This window comes from Sinocyclocheilus anshuiensis, unplaced genomic scaffold (genome assembly GCF_001515605.1).
Source record: "Sinocyclocheilus anshuiensis isolate Anshui unplaced genomic scaffold, SAMN03320099.WGS_v1.1 scaffold1154, whole genome shotgun sequence".
Classification (NCBI taxonomy): Eukaryota; Metazoa; Chordata; class Actinopteri; order Cypriniformes; family Cyprinidae; genus Sinocyclocheilus; species Sinocyclocheilus anshuiensis.
This window is the reverse complement of record NW_015542345.1, coordinates 244,121-263,622: the sequence shown is the minus strand read 5'-3', so window position 1 is coordinate 263,622 and position 19,502 is coordinate 244,121. Positions and strand designations below refer to the sequence as shown.

The 19,502-nt window shown below is 36.5% G+C and overlaps 1 protein-coding gene across 2 annotated transcripts in view; it reads left to right on the top strand.

Annotated features, from left to right (window-relative positions):
• Nucleotides 1–19,502, top strand: part of LOC107691273 (protein diaphanous homolog 3-like) — a 357,819-nt gene that overhangs the window by 152,143 nt on the left and 186,174 nt on the right. For both annotated transcript variants that reach the window (XM_016489790.1, XM_016489789.1), the window contains exons 7-14: nt 4,672–4,808; nt 5,477–5,582; nt 11,478–11,588; nt 12,706–12,824; nt 13,266–13,382; nt 17,482–17,600; nt 17,682–17,746; nt 18,585–18,689. In XM_016489790.1, the coding sequence (XP_016345276.1) occupies nt 4,672–4,808; nt 5,477–5,582; nt 11,478–11,588; nt 12,706–12,824; nt 13,266–13,382; nt 17,482–17,600; nt 17,682–17,746; nt 18,585–18,689 (879 nt within the window). The remainder of the gene's footprint in view (nt 1–4,671; nt 4,809–5,476; nt 5,583–11,477; nt 11,589–12,705; nt 12,825–13,265; nt 13,383–17,481; nt 17,601–17,681; nt 17,747–18,584; nt 18,690–19,502) is intronic.

Sequence of the window (19,502 nt, the reverse complement as noted above, 5' to 3'; positions counted from 1 at the left end):
ATTTTTTTTTTTTTTTTTTTTTTTTTTTTTTTTTTTTTTTTTTTTTTTTTTTTTTTTTTTTTTTTTTTTTTTTTTTTTTTTTTTTTTTTTTTTTTTTTTTTTTTTTTTTTTTTTTTTTTTTTGCTTTTGTTTTTAGTGTTTTATTTTTTGCTTATTTAGGCAAAATCATATAGAATATCTTCATTTTTTTTTATCAGTTATATTTTAAAATATTTTTATTTGCTTTAAAAAATATATATTTTTTTTTATTGGCCAGAATGTTAGTATTGTGGTTCTCTCTAAAAGGTATTAAACTTTGGCGAGTAATTTAGGCCAAAAACCACTAACAAAAACAGTTATATTGTAGAAAATGACTCAATGACTCACTCATTCAGTGACTTACCGCCACTTACTGGTAGTTTAGTTGAGAAGTTTGTTGAAAAGTATGCATTTTTCCCCTCAACATTTCTTATTTGTATATTCATAAATGCATTTAAAACATTAATCTCATAACATTATTTATTGCAGTTGTAATTACTGTTATTTGCAGTGTAAATGATTTAAACTGACTGGTAGCAGCCCTATAGTGTATATTGAATTTATTGATAACCCAAGCCTGCTTGAATGCAGTGGGGAAAGCAACATGTTAAGCAACATGATATGACCAAAAGCCTAGTTAAGCAACATGATATGACAAAAAGAGTGCAGTTTATCCTGGAAACCAGTATGACTGCAAATTTGACATTGATTTTATGCTAGAGTTACATTTACATTGTCATTTAGCAGACGCTTTTATCCAAAGCGACTTACAAATGAGGACAATGGAAACCATCAAAATCAACAAAAGAGCAATATGCAAGTGCTATGACAAGTCTCAGTTTGTGCTCGATTTAACGAAAATAGTTTCAAACAAAGATCACAGCATTAGTCGCACATGTCTGAGCAACACACATGGTGTTTCGTTACCAAATGATTCAGTGTATAGAACGAATCATTGATTCAATAACCCATTCATAAAGACAGGTTGGTTCATTCTTGAATGAATCAGCTGTCTGAACTAATTGTTTGAATGAATGACTCAATGACTCACTCATTAAGTGACTTACCGTCACTTACTGGTCGTTTATTTGAGAAGTTTGTTGAAAAGTATGCATTTTTCCCCTCAACATTTCTTATTTGTATATTCATAAATGCATTTAAAACATTAATCTCATAACATTATTTATTGCAGTTGTAATTACTGTTATTTGCAGTGTAAATGATTTAAACTGACTGGTAGCAGCCCTATAGTGTATATTGAATTTATTGATAAATTGTAATAATTTGACATGTAAGATGATGCATACATCTAAAAAGGTTAAAAATAGGCCTTTGTAAAGGTAAATATGCAGATTTAAGTATGTAAAAGCTGATAGAACACTGATGAAAATATTGCTTCAGAATAAATTGTTTACTCCACCAAAAATCTCAGTGATGCAGTTATTTTGTGGGGATATTTTGTATGGAATATTGTCTGCTGACATGGAAAGTTCACTGTATATCATAGTAATAAATACCATTTATTACAGCATTGATATTTTGTTTTCTTTTTAATTTATACACATTAAATATTACATATATGTATGTAATAAAATGTGCATTTCCATTACAGGTTTAGGTCTTAAATTTCATATAAGGTGGTATTAAAAAGGTCTTAAAAAGTCTTAAATTGAACTTGTTCAAGTCTGCAGAAACCCTGTACTGAATTATATTTGATTGTGCTAAAGTTAAACTATTGCAAGTATACTTTAGGTACACTTTAAAAATCATGCTTTTAAAGACTGATATTTTTCAAAGATCATTCAATCCTCATCAATACTGATATTAAAACACATTTTAGGCTTAATTTTAAGAAATGTGCATTGTGCACAAGTAGTACTCCAAAATAAGTTTTTTTTTTTTTATATCAGTAAGTTTCAAGCGATATGTCAGTAAATATGTTGATAGATTTGAGTTATACTTAGTATGAAATAAATGTATTTTAAATGGATTACTTTTTTACTAGGGTCACTTTTGACAATTTTTAATGCATCCTTACTGGGGGAAAAAGAAAACCTAGAGCCTGACAGGGCACTACAAACACTCATTTGAAACACTCATTACAAAACATATTTGCAGCCGCATAGCAAAGCTTTGGCAACCACCCAAAATGGTTGTGAGATTGGTACATTTTTTAACAACAAATGTAAAAATCTAGTCATTATCTACAGTATGTAATTAGTTTTCTTTTCCTCAGGAGCTTCACAAGTTGACTTCATTTTTTTTTCTATAACTGTATTCAATTGTCACGTCATTGACTCTAATTGACATGCCATTTGTTTAAAATGGAAACAAAGCAATTAAGCGCATCAGTGCATTTTTCAGTTGGAAATCTGTCATGGTCACCCACTGAGGAAATATAAATGGGTTGAGGCCATTGTTGTTTTCCCAAGGCCTGTTTCTGTAGGATCAAAGAAAAAAAAAATCACTCTCTGCATCTATTTCTGTGTAGTCATTCTGGGAATTAATTTGTTGGAGATCCCAGTTGTGTTTTCTGCGAGTTTCAAAATCTACTACTCGCACCCCCCAGCCCTGAAGGTCAGGTGTAATCCCAAGCACCCGACAGGTGCCACGAGCCTTATCTACCCAGAGGCCTGTCACAGCTCCAGACCTCTCACTTCAGCCCCACAGCATCATGGGACGCATTCTGCCCATGTTGCCTGCCAGCCAGGTGCTCCCGTCCAGCTGTCACCAACTCCCGCGGAATGAAGACAGAAAATGGCTCAAATATGTTTACATCCATTACTGCGCATAAACACTGTGATAACGCGCTATCTCCCCTGTGCCTCTGAGGCGGGAAGGATGTTTTCATACCTAAGTTTGCATAAAAAAGAAAAACTGCAGAAACATCTGTTCTGAATGACTACAAGGCTGAGATATGGCAGTTGGAGCCATTAATTGGCATGAGTTATGAAGCAATTAACACAACTTGGTGAATTTGCTGTCCTAAAGCTTTTTAGTCAGAAATTAATTGACTCAGGATGATTCATGTCTTGAAAATTGCTAAACTTGAGTCACAAGTTATTTTGTGCTGTTGCAAGATGGCGACAGATTTGGGTCTTCCAAATTTAGTCACATGATGACCCATATTTTGTTAATTTCTAAATAATCAGATCATGTAAATTCAGAATTAGGATTTTAACCATTACACTCACACACACTCACAGTCAACTTTTAGTGAACCATTTCATGCCAAGTGAATCTATTACATGTAAAGATTGACAGAGTAGAGAGAGATAGTCTTTTAAGTTACATCACAGTGTTTTGAATTAATGAGAAATTCGTCCTGTGGTGTTGGTGCTGCGGTCGTCATTAACCGAACCCCCCTGTGTTCAGACGTGGATATTCTCCCCTCTTTGACTCCTCGCTTCTCTCTCAGGTCTCGATCTGCTCTTGTCGTTTCAGACCCCCAAGGCTTTTCTGTCCTGTGTCTGTGTTCTTCATTCACCTTTATGCTTGCCATTTCTTTCTTTCTTTCTTTCTTTTTTTCACCCTCCCTCTCTCTTTCACGCTACTATTATCATATCCCTGATCGCAGTTTTGTCATTACTTCAAGGACAGAGCAACAGGCAGCTACGTCGTGTCCTTCTTTGGTTCCTCCACTTTTTAAAAGAGTCACCTCTAATTTAAACTAAAACTTTTTTCCATAGTTACTACTTTGTATTTAATGTATCCCTCAGTATTTCCAATCCCTTGGAACGTATTTATAATAATGTACCCTTTAGATTAATGCTTGATTTGCTTGATTTTATTAAAGGGGTCATATGATGCAATTTCAAGTTTTCCTTTCTCTTTGGAGTGTTACAAGCTGATTGTGCATAGATAAGATCCCTGAGAGAGAGACAGGGTCACATCACAGTGGATTCAGCTGTCTTAACCGTGGCTTGTGTACTGCAAACACATACCAGCTTCATCACTGTGTCTGTCACGCGACTGTTCACCTTTCGGGCTTGAACGGTTGAACTTGATGGTAAGATGGCTTGATGGTGAAACTAATGACATTATTTACTGTCTTTACATTTATTTTGAAAGATGAAGCTCGCGATTATGGTAAGGGGCGTTACATTTCCGACGAGTGCTTGCGGTGTTCGTCCAATCACAATGCACTGGGTCAGCTGGCCAATCAGAGCAGACTGTGCTTGTCGGAAGGAGGGACTTTGTAGAAAACGAAGCGTTTGAGAGAGGCGGGGCATAGAGGACCTACAATAATGTACAGTATTTGAAAAATAATGTGTTTTTTGAACATTAAAGCATGTCAACATATTCTGTTACACCAAATACACAAAATAATGATCTTTAAAAAAGCATCATATGACCCCTTTAAATAACATGTATTATAAGTAATAATTATTTTATTGTTGAATATTGTTGTGTAGTGTATTTTTTGTGGTTTTGTTTTTTGTTTGCATTTTTGTGCAAGAATAAGTCATTTAATTCTTGTTTTTTTTTGTTTTGCTTCTTTAGTGCATTCATTCTGTTCAAATTAGATTGATTGAATTGATCTTTTGCTGAGACAGTGTAGTTTTAGCAGTGGTTCAGTGCCACCGTGGAATAGCATTGCAGGAAACACTGGGCAATGTCTTACATAAGTTTTTTTTTTCTGTCTGTCTGCAGTATGGACTGGAGCGGATCCTTGGAGAGGAGAAGAGTCTGGCACTGTTGGCCCAAGCCATTGACCCTGGTCAGCCAGCCATGATGACAGATGTGGTCAAACTGCTCTCTGCAATCTGCATTGTGGGAGAAGAAAATACGTAAGCCTCCCTTCTCACTTTTTCTAGCCTTTCAGTTGAAATCAATTTGGTTATGATGCGATTATTGTTCTTTCTTATTTCAGCCTGATTTCATAATTTAAGCCCCCTCAGTTATATGCTTTCTGTTGGAGTTTTATGCCCCTATTGTGATTTTTAACATAAACATTGTCAAATAGGGTATCATATATGCATTTCATATATTTTTAAGTGTTCGAATGCTTTTTGGGCCACCGCATCATAATTGTGGCATTTTCTCTGATGCAAACTTACATCATTATTTAATGTAATTTCTTCTTTTACTGTTAGTTACTATTTGCTTCAGCTCTCCTCCTGCGAACACAGTTTGTGCGATAGCATAGTTTTGTAACATTTTTACTGATTTTTTTTTCTTCTTTTGCATTTTTATTTTTATTTTTTTGGTCTTTTGGCATTCAGGATATAAGCACAGCATTCATTTAGTTCAGATGCATAAAGCATTTATCATGACTACTTAATCTCTCTTTTAAATATCAGCTTCATGTAAGCACTGAACATGTGCAATTGACAGGTGCACTCAAAGCATCCTCCATACCAGAGAGAAGTGCAATCCCAGCATAACCCTCAGTGAAAAAATGTAAAACCAAATCAAATCCGTAACCCTTTTACTTTTACTTATTTCCTGCATGAAGTTTGGAGAAGGTGCTTGAGGCCATCACCACAGCAACTGAGGGAAGAGGGGTGGCCCGCTTTAACCCTATCGTTCAAGGTCTTAGTGTGCGCTCCGTCCAATTACAGGTAAGCGTTCACTGCTCCTCATCTGCCTTCTTGTTCACTTGTCTTCTGCTGATACAGTTCTACCAATGCCCTCGTGACTTCAATACACACTCAGTTACATATACATATTTATACCTATGATAGCTGCAATAGAAAAAAAAACATGCAAATAGATAGTGCCACTGGTGCCACTCTCTAAAGAAAATATGTGAAAATGTTCTTTTATTTGATCTTATTTTATTTTATTTTATTTTTTCCAAGCAATGGCTACATCTTAAAAAAAATGCACAAATATCTGTTCAAAATCCCTAGTGGTCTATTAATGGGCTCTTCTGTAATAAAGTAACATTACCCACTTTCACATTGCTGTTTGCACTATTGTGACAGACTGGTGTTGTGTGTATTGCTCATATGGGGAAATACATTTGCTTTATATACTATTCCATTTTGAAAGTTTCCCTCAGAGATTTGAGGGCAGGTAAATGGTCATGCTGAGATGAAGCACCAGCAATTTGCTTGATAGTGACTTCAATATAACGATGAAGTCACAGGCTCTGAATCACCTCTGAAACACAATTTACACTTTAAAATCCCCCAGCGACTGTGTATAGAGGCCGTCATGAAAAGGATAAGAAAACAAATGAGCATATCTGCTTGTTAATGACCAGTCCTTTATATAAGAACACATTTCAAAAGCTTATGCAAGTAGATGCCTAATGCTCCTTTAAGCCGTACGGTGCTTATGCAGGCATGAAATTCGTTTATTTAAATGAAACATTATAAAACTAACTTAATTTCCTGTCCCTTTCTGACAAGTCAACATGACCTTTTGTTTAGCCAGCATGCTCAGGGGCTCAGGACACTTGTAAAGCACAGAGATTAGTGCTGCCAGTTACAGCTCTTCATTTGCATTGTAAAGCATAAACTGCCATTAGTCAAACATCCCTGATGAGATTTACCATAATCATTCCAGAAATTATTAATAATTTGATTAGGGGTATTTAGTCCTGTGCCCGCAAATAAGACGGAAGTGCACCATGAGTCAGGGTCTGTAAACCACAGATCTTGTAATGGACAGTTTACTCCAACAATAGAAAATTGACATCAACTTCATTTGATATTCTACATTCATAAGCCTTGATTGACTCTAATAACAAAATAGATCATAACTAAATCAAAGCACTAAAATATATAATTTATCATTTAATAATTAAAGGGGTATCTATCTATCTATCTATCTGTCTGTCTGTCTGTCTGTCTGTCTGTCTATCGTTCTATCAATCGTTCTATCTATCTATCTATCTATCTATCTATCTATCTATCTATCTATCTATCGTTCTATCTATCGTTCTATCAATCGTTCCATCCATCCATCCATCGTTCTATCATTCTATCCATCGTTCTATCTATCTAGCCATCGTTTTATCTAACTATCGTTCTATCTATCTATTGTTAGTTTTGTCTATCGTTCCATCTCTCTGTCTGTCTATTGTTCTGTCGTTCTATCTACCGTTCGTTTGTTCTGTCGTTCCATCGTTCTGTACCGTTTGTTCTAACTGATTTTTTTATTGTTCTGTCTGTCTGTGTATTGCACATAGACAAGACTGATTCATTCATATTTATCGAAAGGGGAGAAACCAGTTTGTGATTTATGTAAGATTCTTTTGAGTATGGAACATATTTGAATAGAATGTCCATTTTTAAATTATAATAGACAGTATTTTTATTTAGAATATATTAAGGGTTAGTTCACCCAAAAATTAAAATTAACCTGTGTTTTACTCACCCTCAAAGCATCCTAGGTGTATATGATTTTCTTCTTTCAGTTGAATCCAGTCGGAGTTATATTAAAAATTGTCCTGGCCCCTCCAAGCCTTTCAATGGGGGCAAGTGGGTGTTGGTTGTCAACAGTTCAGAAGACGTTCCGGCAGATGACGTATGCATCGTGCGCGCACCTCTGAGAAATGCAGGAGCAAAGGAAACAAAGTTTCCTTACTTTAGCAAAGGAAAACCAGTCTCCTCTTGGCTTATATCGAAATCCTCCGAAATTTTTCTTTACAAATCCTCATTTTGTACTTCTAATTCGTGAACGGCGTTTTGTTTTGTCTCCGCGTTCGTCACTTATCACGCAACGTCGACGTCTTACGTCATCCGCCGGAACGGCTTCCACATATGACAGTCAGCGGAAGTGAGAAAAAAGTCTATTACGTTTGAAATATGGATATTTATCTTACAAAAATGCATGGATTCGCTACAATAGGCCTTTATTCACCCCCCGGAGCCGTGTGAGGGACATTTTATTAATGATGCGTGCACTTTATTTCACGTCTTCTGAACTGTTGACAACCAACACCCGCGTACCCCCATTGAAAGGCTTGGAGGGGCCAGGACAAGTTTTTTTATATAACTCAGATTGGATTCGTCTGAAAAAAGAAAGTCACATACACCTAGGATGCTTTGAGGGTGAGTAAAACACAGGCTAATTTTAATTTTTGGGTGAACTAACCCTTTAATGGACATTTTTAAAAAGGTTTCTTCTGAAATAATTTTAGAATTTTTATCCAATAGTAAGTTAAAAGACTATATAATTGTTATTGCTATTATTGTTGTTATTATTTGTTTATATTTTTATAACAAAATTGTTAAATAATAACATTATATGGAAAGGATATTGATTGAATTAAGTGATGCAATTTAATTGTTTTTTCCATGAATATGGCCATTGCTGCTGATGTGGTGTTAAATCGTAAATAAATAAATCTGTGTCTGTCTGTCTATTGTTTTATAATTTGACTAACTGTTGGCCTATGTTACTTTCTGTCTCTCTCTTAAACTAATATTAATTTTGTAAAAAAAAAAAAAAAAACCCTTGCAACAAAAAAGTTTTTTTTTAAAAAACAATTTATACAAGGATTTATACAAGTCAGCCTGTATGTCTGGCTCTGGGCTCTCTTGTTGCAGCATATGTGCATGCATTCAAGTGAGGCCTGCATGCTAATACTCGTGACCTGCCCAGCTCCTCTGCAGAGTGCAGGCCCTACAGAACGACATGCGCTGGTTCGCCTGCGTTAACTGAGTGGCTTCATTGTTGAGACTGATCAAAGTAGCCGTGTTTTAGTTTAATTGGTAGCAGAGGGAGGTGAAAGAGAGGCACTGAGCTTTCCCTTCAAACATGCATAGAGAGAACTTTCACATGCTTTCTCATATCCAGCATTCAGGATAAACCTCTAACTCAGCAGTTAATGTTGCAGCTAAAATTATATTCTTTTAACATAATGACAGAATTGAATGCTTTACTGTGACCTGCAGAGTGCAAAATATGTAGTAGTTCTGCGGCTCTTATGGTTCGCATGGATTTGTGCACAAATAATTCCTCTTCCAGTCCAAAATAGTGTTGAATAGTTTATACGAAGCAATTGAACACTCTACAATAGCAGGTCACACAGGAAACGGCCCCTTATTGGCCAGATTTTCTCCATTAGACCGGAATTGATGAAATGAGAGGAGAAAAATAACCAAAAAACATCCAAGGCATGCTGTTTAATATCCATGAAGGCCAACTGGTGTGTTTAGAGGCCTCTAGTAATGTTTTATTGATTGACTGGTTATTGTTCCTGTTTGCTAATAGTCAGCTGTGATCTCTTTTAACCGTATGAATCGTTTATCAAAGGCTGTTATAACTGGGAACAGTTTGGAGTTTTCTTTAGGGTTTCTCTTTCTCTCTCCACTCTTCTGTTCTTGCTGGAGATATTTAGGGGCTGTATCTTCAAATAGATGCTCTTAGAGCACACACCCAGACTGCATAAAGTTCAGTTTGTTTATGTAAGAGTGAGAGGTAGGGTGCGCTCAGCGTCGACAGTAGACTGCACTGGAGAGGGTTATTTTTAAAGAATTTTTCAAGAGAGCTTGAGGATACCAAGTATTTTCGTTTTGCATGTGTCTGTGTGCTCATCCATGGGAGTTAGTAAATGATTCAGCATGTTTTTTTATCACTTCATAATTTGTGTTTTCATGTCTATGTCTAGTGGATATTTCTTTTAGCTCTGTATTGCTCTGAGCTAATGGAGAGTGAGTGATTCTCACAGGAATATATTTTCTCTTTCTCTCCTCATCCTGTCCACTCACCACTCCCGCCTCTTGCCAGGCATGTGAAGTAGGCAGATTAAGAAAACTGTACGGTTATTAATGGCAGATATGTTTTCCTTTTCCCTCATGAAAGCTGTCAGCAAGTGTCTCTTACAGGCTCAACTTTGCTGAGATTCCTCCCGCAGTTCAACCGCTGAGCCACACAAATATGAATAATACAATGTTATCGTCTCTTAAATCAAAGGGTTTTGCCTGTGAAAGACTTCTGCTCATTTTTTCTTGATTTTTGCTGTGTGAAAATATCATAAATATACTGCCCATCATTACTGACTAAATATTTATTTAGTATCATAATCTTGTGTTTTGAGCTTTGAGTTTAGGATTATAAACATTGACTACAATTATTTGGCCATTTGAGTAAAAACATTATAATTATATAATTTTCAATTAATCAACTGGTGGTTTTTATGAACCAGTTCTTTTTAGTAAATCAGAATCATACAGCAATCATATGAGCCTGTCCATTTAGTGCATCATTCAAAGGACACATGAACTCAGGAGTTACAGTTTAAATAGCTGACGGATCCATTGATTGAACTAAATCAATTGTGTAACATCTTGATTTTTATTGACGTTTATTATTGTCTTTTGTTTTGACCCCATGAGTTTAGGATAAGAAATATTGCCTCCCATTTTTTATGCATTGATTATTTGATTAATCACAACTTGAACTGGTAACCAATATTTTTTTTTGTGCATCCAAATCATACAGCACAATCAGTATTGTCTGATTCACAAACAAGTGACTCTTTCAGGCCTGTCCTTTTATCGAATTATTTAAAAAAACTCTACTTTTACTGTATGAATATGTCTGAAAAAATCATGTGCCATCACAGCCTGTCAAGTTGAGACTCACCACTATAAATAATTTGGAATTGGTGTGGTTTATTATGTAATAATCAATTATTGCATCATCAGACATGATGTGAACAGAAGGTCCAGGCACACAGAGCTATACAGACAGTTCACTGTCTGTTCAATACGGCTCAGTCACCTGAATGCACCAGTGCCTTTTAACTAAACACTCCCTCTCACACGTGTGATTTAGAGTGTTGTGGAGAAGGCTGATCAATAATTGATGATCTGTGTTGCTTGAGGAGATGAATAGTAGTTTTTGACTGAGGTGATGGAATCCTTTATGTTGGCTGAGAGCTCAGTGAGAGTCATAAACCACAGTGATGCTCTTCAACAGGTCCAAACTGCAGTCTCATATACATTCCCTTGAAAACAAGCTTCAGTGAGACATTCAAAGCCATTAACTTTTGCTTTCAAATTAAGCTTTGTAAACTAGTGAAAAAAAATCATCAAGGCTAATTGAAGATTACTGACATCAATTACTGATCATTCCTGTGATGCAAAGCTGAATTTTCAACATCCTTACTCCAGTCTTCAGTGTCAAATAATCCTTCAGAAATCATCCTAATATGCTGATTTGTTGCTCCAAAACATTTCTTCTAATTATCAATGTTAAAAACAGTTGTGTTACTTAATAATATTATTATTGTGGAAACCGTACTTTGGTAGTATATTTATGTATAAGGGACCTTGTGTATTTTGGTACTGGTTACCATTACTTTTACATTATTTATTATTTTTTAAATAACTTTTTTTTCACTTAAATGGTTCTTTGACAAATTCGGTTTAATCAATCCTAATACAAATATTCCATTTAGTATTTCAGCACGGTTACATATAATTCAAATGCATACCCTCAGACCTGCATATGTATACACACACATACTCTTACTGAATGTTATCTTCTTCCTTTAGGTGGCTTGCATGCAGCTCATCAATGCCCTCGTAACGTCTCCTGATGAGTTGGACTTCAGGCTGCACATCCGAAATGAATTTATGCGCTGCGGCCTGCGAGAGATCCTGCCGGTAAGCGGCTCGACCACTGCCTGTGTATTAATATTTAAATGAGTTGTCCACTTGAGTGAAATATTGTAAAATTGATCTGCGAATAATTTATAAGGCCTGAAGGAGAGGTCGCTCTGCTGTATCAATACCTACAGCCAGGATTGGATTGGTTTCTTTCTCTCGGTCTGTCTCCTCTTGGCATTCTGAATGTGGTTATGTTCTATCAACAAATGACTGAAAACTGCCTGAACAAAACAGGAGAAGTGTGTGAAATGAAAGCCAGGGAGTGTGGAAGTGAGATAGATTAATGCCTCACGCATGACTTATTTATTATTCAAAACAGAAGCTGCCTCAGAAACAGGACTTGGGAATACAAAGAGACGGAATGAAAGCGAAATGATTATTTTCTCTTTCTAAATACACATTTTTGAAAATGGTGTTTTGTCACTGTTTCTCTTTTCTCTCTCATAAAGTGCCCAATATTCCACAAATTTGTCTTATTTTCCTCTCAAAGTCTACTTGAAATGTTAGTCATGCTTTCTTGCAACAAAAGCAGTTGTATATAAATTTTCCCTCAATTTCTTTTTCTAGCTGCTTTTTTAGAATAACACCTGCTGTTTTTACTACTATATTTGTATGATTTCTATATGCAGTTAACCTCTGTTCTGATTGGCTAACCTCTTCGCATATGAAATGAGCAAAAAAAAAAAAAAAAAACCTCCCACCAGCTTTCTGAATACTGACTAGATGTTTGTGGAAATGTGTTAATGTGCTTGTGATTCAGACATCAGAATTGTTGTTTTTTACAGCTTAGGCCAAGTGTATAAAACATAAAAAGTAAAACATTTGCAGTTTATTGATTTCTGTTGTGTTGGTGCACACTGTACACAGCTAATTCCAGACTATATTAATCAATTATGAAGTCCGTCGCACCTCATTCTTGTAGTGTGTGCTTGCCTTTAGTGTCCAGCAATAGTTTGGGTGGACTAACAGGGAACTTTGAGTTGTATGTCTACGTCCAGTAGTACATCAAAGCCTTTATTTCAAAAGTCCAAGGAATATCATGTTTTCTGTGGCATGGTCCATTTAATCTGCTCTTTTCTTCTCTTTGTTTCCCCTTGCCCTTTATGCTGTGTAGACCCTGGACACTGTAAAAAATGATGCTCTGGATATCCAGCTGAAGGTCTTTGAGGAGCACAAGGAGGAGGACATGATTGAGTTCTCCCATCGCCTGGAGGACATCAGAAGTGAACTAGAATATCCTTCTGACGCTGAGATGCATGCAATTTCATTTGATACTCTGTCCACACTTAAACGCTCCTCAGAAAACTCTCCCTCCCCTGTGTCGTCTTCTCTTTCTTTGTCCCATTCATTCTTTGATCCTTAGAGGACCTCCAACAGTAAAATGTTGGCCATATGCAAACTGTATTAATATCTTCAGAAACCATGGACTGACTGCATTGATTTTGTTTTCTTAGATTTAATCATAACCATAAATCATCCTGAATCGTTTGCTTTCATTAGCAGTGTTTTACAAGTCTCATGCTGTGACAAGGCTAGTCAGTAGTTCTTTGCTCTGTCTTTGTGTCTGCACTGCATGTATTAAGAGAGTGTATGCTCTTTTCTTCTGTATGTTTCCATCGGTTGCTTTTATTTTGGCAGTTGCAGCGCTTGATTGTTCCTTAACAAAGTGCGTACTGATATCGGAGATGTCTTTAATGTGTTATACTGCTCTGTGAAGGACACAAGCGCCGAGAGCAATTTTCTTTCCATACTACAGCACCTGCTGCTGGTCAGGAATGACTATTTCACACGGTGAGGGTTATTTAATTTTTTTGTTTTAAAGTTGACTGAATAGTGAATGAAAAGCACCCAACAAGTGGCCATGTAATGTAGATAGAGTGTGGCTACTTTCATGTTAAACATTTTACTTATTTACTACGCCTTTCCCATGCATCTGTTTCTTTCATTGTGTTGGTTTTGCATTTATTGTTGCTAATTTAAGCATTTTCAAATGATATTAAATAATGAGTAGGTGTGTTTGAACTTTTAAATGGTATTGTGTGCACAAGGACCTTTCATAAACCTAAGGAAAAAGAAAATGTCTTTCAAAACCTATTCGGGCCCTTACAAGTCACATCACATTCATCTTGTATTCGTGAATTTTTATGAAAATGCCGCCTCTCCTCCCTTTCAAACCTAGTCTGAGGTTTTTATTAATTTCTGACTAATTAGTGCTAGTGATGCAACGGCATATATCTCCCGGCGTTAAGGTCTCGCTAATGACTCAATGTGTTGTGTGTTGGAGAACAGCTTTTGAAGCTCTTTAGCCGGTGAGCTGTATTGTGTGAAGAATAACAGCTTTGACAGAAGAGAGAAGTGCAAAGGGAAACAGGTGTAAAGATAGAGACCATCTGCTGAGCACCGGTACAGAAAAGAAGTGCCCATTCTGCTTAGAGAGATATCTATCTCTATGTCTTCCACTATATCTTCTGTATATCTTTCGCTTTATTGATTGTTTATTCGCTCTATTGAGTTTGTTCACTCTGTCGTTCCCTCTACCGATTGTTTAATCGTTCTGTCGCTCTATCAATCACTCTATTGAACGTCCGTTTGTTCTATTGATCTTTTGTTCACTCTAACGATTGTCGTTCACTCTATCAGTCATTTTATGTCTGTCTGTCCTTCGTTATATCAGCCTTTCATATATTTTGCCATAATTCAGGTAGGTTTGTATTTGTCAACATGAACAAAGTTTTTAAAATTGTAGTTTATTATATAGATATCTGGAGGGAAGTCTTGGCGAAAAATGTTTATCTCCTATGCTGCAGTTAATCCTGAAAATATAAGTATCCCAAAGCGTTCTTTACTTGTTTCTAAACTGACCAAATAAATTCGGCTCTGACCAAATAATAATAACTTTGTTGTGTCTCCTCCTCAAGTCCTGCTGGTAAATTGGTCAATTTTTATTAAATGGTCCCAGTAAGCTCTTCTCACCATATAAACATTTCTTTCTAAACTCTGTCCATGAACGCCATTTATTCTACATGGGCAGTCCACATGCCATGCTGGTCTCTTCCCCCCAAACCATCCAATGGCAGTGTCCAACAAAGAGAATAAACCTGCTTTCATCTTCCTCTCATCACACATGCCCACATTACTCTTCCCCTTCCCTATATAAATGTGTTATACTGCTCTGTGAAGGACACAAGCGCCGAGAGCAATTTTCTTTCCATACTACAGCACCTGCTGCTGGTCAGGAATGACTATTTCACACGGTGAGGGTTATTTAATTTTTTTGTTTTAAAGTTGACTGAATAGTGAATGAAAAGCACCCAACAAGTGGCCATGTAATGTAGATAGAGTGTGGCTACTTTCATGTTAAACATTTTACTTATTTACTACGCCTTTCCCATGCATCTGTTTCTTTCATTGTGTTGGTTTTGCATTTATTGTTGCTAATTTAAGCATTTTCAAATGATATTAAATAATGAGTAGGTGTGTTTGAACTTTTAAATGGTATTGTGTGCACAAGGACCTTTCATAAACCTAAGGAAAAAGAAAATGTCTTTCAAAACCTATTCGGGCCCTTACAAGTCACATCACATTCATCTTGTATTCGTGAATTTTTATGAAAATGCCGCCTCTCCTCCCTTTCAAACCTAGTCTGAGGTTTTTATTAATTTCTGACTAATTAGTGCTAGTGATGCAACGGCATATATCTCCCGGCGTTAAGGTCTCGCTAATGACTCAATGTGTTGTGTGTTGGAGAACAGCTTTTGAAGCTCTTTAGCCGGTGAGCTGTATTGTGTGAAGAATAACAGCTTTGACAGAAGAGAGAAGTGCAAAGGGAAACAGGTGTAAAGATAGAGACCATCTGCTGAGCACCGGTACAGAAAAGAAGTGCCCATTCTGCTTAGAGAGATATCTATCTCTATGTCTTCCACTATATCTTCTGTATATCTTTCGCTTTATTGATTGTTTATTCGCTCTATTGAGTTTGTTCACTCTGTCGTTCCCTCTACCGATTGTTTAATCGTTCTGTCGCTCTATCAATCACTCTATTGAACGTCCGTTTGTTCTATTGATCTTTTGTTCACTCTAACGATTGTCGTTCACTCTATCAGTCATTTTATGTCTGTCTGTCCTTCGTTATATCAGCCTTTCATATATTTTGCCATAATTCAGGTAGGTTTGTATTTGTCAACATGAACAAAGTTTTTAAAATTGTAGTTTATTATATAGATATCTGGAGGGAAGTCTTGGCGAAAAATGTTTATCTCCTATGCTGCAGTTAATCCTGAAAATATAAGTATCCCAAAGCGTTCTTTACTTGTTTCTAAACTGACCAAATAAATTCGGCTCTGACCAAATAATAATAACTTTGTTGTGTCTCCTCCTCAAGTCCTGCTGGTAAATTGGTCAATTTTTATTAAATGGTCCCAGTAAGCTCTTCTCACCATATAAACATTTCTTTCTAAACTCTGTCCATGAACGCCATTTATTCTACATGGGCAGTCCACATGCCATGCTGGTCTCTTCCCCCCAAACCATCCAATGGCAGTGTCCAACAAAGAGAATAAACCTGCTTTCATCTTCCTCTCATCACACATGCCCACATTATATATACTCTCTCTCTCTCTCTCTCTCTCTCTCTCTCTCTCTCTCTTTTCATCTGTGGCGTCTGCTCAAAGAGAGTTTTCATGTCTTTGAGCTCACAGCTGGAGGTGTGTTAAACCTGGTCTTGATCAAAAGGCAAGCTCCTAATATGTAGAATACAGGATATATTACTCAGTTTTTAAAAACCACTGCAGATAGGCAGTATATACCTACAACATTAATATACACATTCACATGCCAATTGGTGTGCTATTCAGGTCAAGGAGTGATCGTTTAGCTCTTTCATTATGGAAATGATTATGCCATGACCGCATGACTGCATACACTTAGGCTATGCTTTATTATTTGTTTTCTATTTTCTTTTTATGGTCAGTTATTCCATAAAGGGAATGTAGGTTTATGTGTCCTTAATGCTGACTCACTCTAAAATTGAAAATATAGTAACTTGAATTTTATATCCTAATTTATGTAAACCATATAAGCATGTTGGAGATTTCACTATGTGGTTGATTTGGCCACTTTATTTGTGCTGTAGTCAAGTATATCAATTAGTGAACATGATTAATGGCACTAGAATACTAAGACTGATTTTGATTATAATTGCATTTGAGAAATTATTATGCTGTATTTTGGGTGTCAACTTCACAGTACCATGTAGAAATGATTCCTGTAAAAGGTCAGAATGATGACCTCAGATCAAAGAGCATCACCTCAGCCTGACTGATCCTAATTATTTCCACTTTCCCCTCCAAAGCTCTGCTAACTTCACTCATTTTAAGAAAAGACTCTCAAATTCTGTATTGTGCCACAAAGGCTAGATTTATTAAACATGTCAACCCAGTTTATAATTCACTATTTACTTCAGTTTTTTTATTCAAATATATAACTATATATTTAACAGGGATAGAAAAGCCAGACTCCTTATTGCCTGGCTGCAGTTTTAAATTATACTTTAAAATGCGGCTGAGTTCACTCTACGGTATCTCGTACGTCATCCCTTCTCACTTTTGTTATGTCTCTCTCCATATTCCTCTCCATTTTTATGTCTCTCTTTCTCTTTTATGCGAGTGTCGAGCAGCATCGCAGATTTAAAGGACTCAGTCATTTTCATCGCACCAGTTAATAGGTTGTATAAGCCAGTATCACTACTGTCAGAGGATTTAGAGTTAATTTTACAATTTTTCAAATTTTGTGCCTGAGTCAGTGGTACCGTATTCTCAAAAAGATAATACAATGCACTGATTTTTCTTCCCTCCTCGCTCTCTCTTATTCTCTCTTGTTCTCTGTCCTCCAGGCCTCAGTATTTTAAGATCATAGAGGAGTGTGTCTCTCAAATCGTCCTCCATCGTAGTGGCACAGATCCTGACTTTGCCTACCGCAAGCGTCTGGATGTGGACTTCAGCCACCTGTTAGGTGTGTATGCTTTTCTATTTGAGCAAGTTAGTTTGTTTACTTCAAACTGAAATGGTTAATCTCTCCGTGCTTTCTCTGCAGAGGTGTGTGTGGATAAAGCCAGGGCCGAGGAGTTTGAACAGAGGGCCTTAGAGTTAGCTCAAAAGGCAAGTGCCCTTTCTTTCCCTCCTCTTTTTCTTCCACCCCTCCCTTGTTTTCTGTTTCTTTCTTCTCACTCTGGCTCCTCTAATGAAGTATGTGGCCTATGAAGACCATTCACGACCGCACCATTTAGCTTTCTTTAATTAAGGCAAGATTACTTGAAATCGTTCAAACAGCCATTTGTGATTAACAGTATTCTGAGATTAAAAAGGCCCTTGTATTGATTGTTGGGAGCGTTCCTTTATAATTGTGGGCCGAAGTGTACGTGGTCGAGGGCAACAGATCTATATAACCACAGCTCTTTAACTACATCCTTTCCAGATAACTAGTTAACTTTTAAAACTAGCAGAACTGCTTTTTATGGCTTTACATCTAAGAAATGAACTCGATGAATGAAAACTTGTTGGGTTAGGATGGTCATACTAAAGTGCATTATGATGCACTTTTTTTTTTTGCAATGTAGGCATGAAAATTTACAGTCAGACATTTTTTAAGAAAGTAAACTTTTTTTTGTGAAGACTAGTTTTGTGTTTTAAAAGGTTGTGTGGTATGTTTCAGTACACTACTGTTTGGTGTCGGTAAGATCTGTTTTAGAAAATGTGTCCAGCTTATTTAATAAAAATATTCTTAAGTAACTCTTTTCATAGTCCTTTAATTGAATTTGTGTTTTGTATTTTTCATACTAGTGTAATCATATTTTATTTCAATAATTAGTGCTCAGCATTAGTACATAATGCTAACAGAAAAAGACATTTAAGCAGCGTTCAAACATCAGTAGAAGAATGGTTATGTTTTTGTGTGTGTGTTTTTGTCATCTCTGTTGATATGATTTTTGTTTTCCAGTTTGATGAGGAGTTCCTGGGCAGACAGGAAGCTCAAGCCCAGCTGTTGAAAAGAGAGGAGAAGATCAATGAGCTGGAAGCTGAACTTCAGGCTTATAGAAACCAGGTACCTCTGCTTTTCTCTCTCTTTGTTTTGGCCACTTCTGTCATTTTTTTTGATTGCATTGCTGCTGGGATTCCCTTCTCTTTCTTTTCTCACTGTTATTTTAGTTCTGTCTCTCCTTCTGGTTTCTGTTTGTTAAATAATTTTTCTTTCTGACTTAGTTTGGTTAGTCTGTCTTAGTTTGGTTATTTGACATTAAATGCAGAGAACTGGAGATCATGACACCACAGTGATTAAGCCATTGATGTATCTGTTTTAATTGGATTTCTATCATCTGTTCAGAAACAAACAGAAAAAGCCAGGCCAGGCTGTCCTGTAGCTGTGTGCTTTTGTTCTCCCAGTCCCTAATACACACTTCTCCCACTATACCATGACAATTACCCCATTTCCTTACATTATTCCATCTTTAAAGAGTTTTTTGTGCCAAGTAGTGCTGGGCGGTATGACCAAAAATTTATATCACGGTATTTTTCAAAATTAGACCGGTTTCACGGTACATGACGGTATTTTTTTTTCATGCATGACCGGGTGCTAACCATATTTTCTACAAGAGCGGCTATGCGGTTGTTTTGGCTATATTACTTTTTTGTCTCATGCAGCGCACTGCCTGCGTCTGAGTAACAAACTAAAAAAAACAACAAACAAAAAAGTGCATGTGATACTAACAGACAAACTACGCTCATATGTATAATTCCAAACAATCAGTAAGTGACAGGTGTTTTGTACTCATTTATTGACAAGTCTGCTGCGGTGCGGCCAACTGAATGCGCTGCTTCTCTGCCGCTCACTGCACAGAACAGACGCCGAGAGAGATGA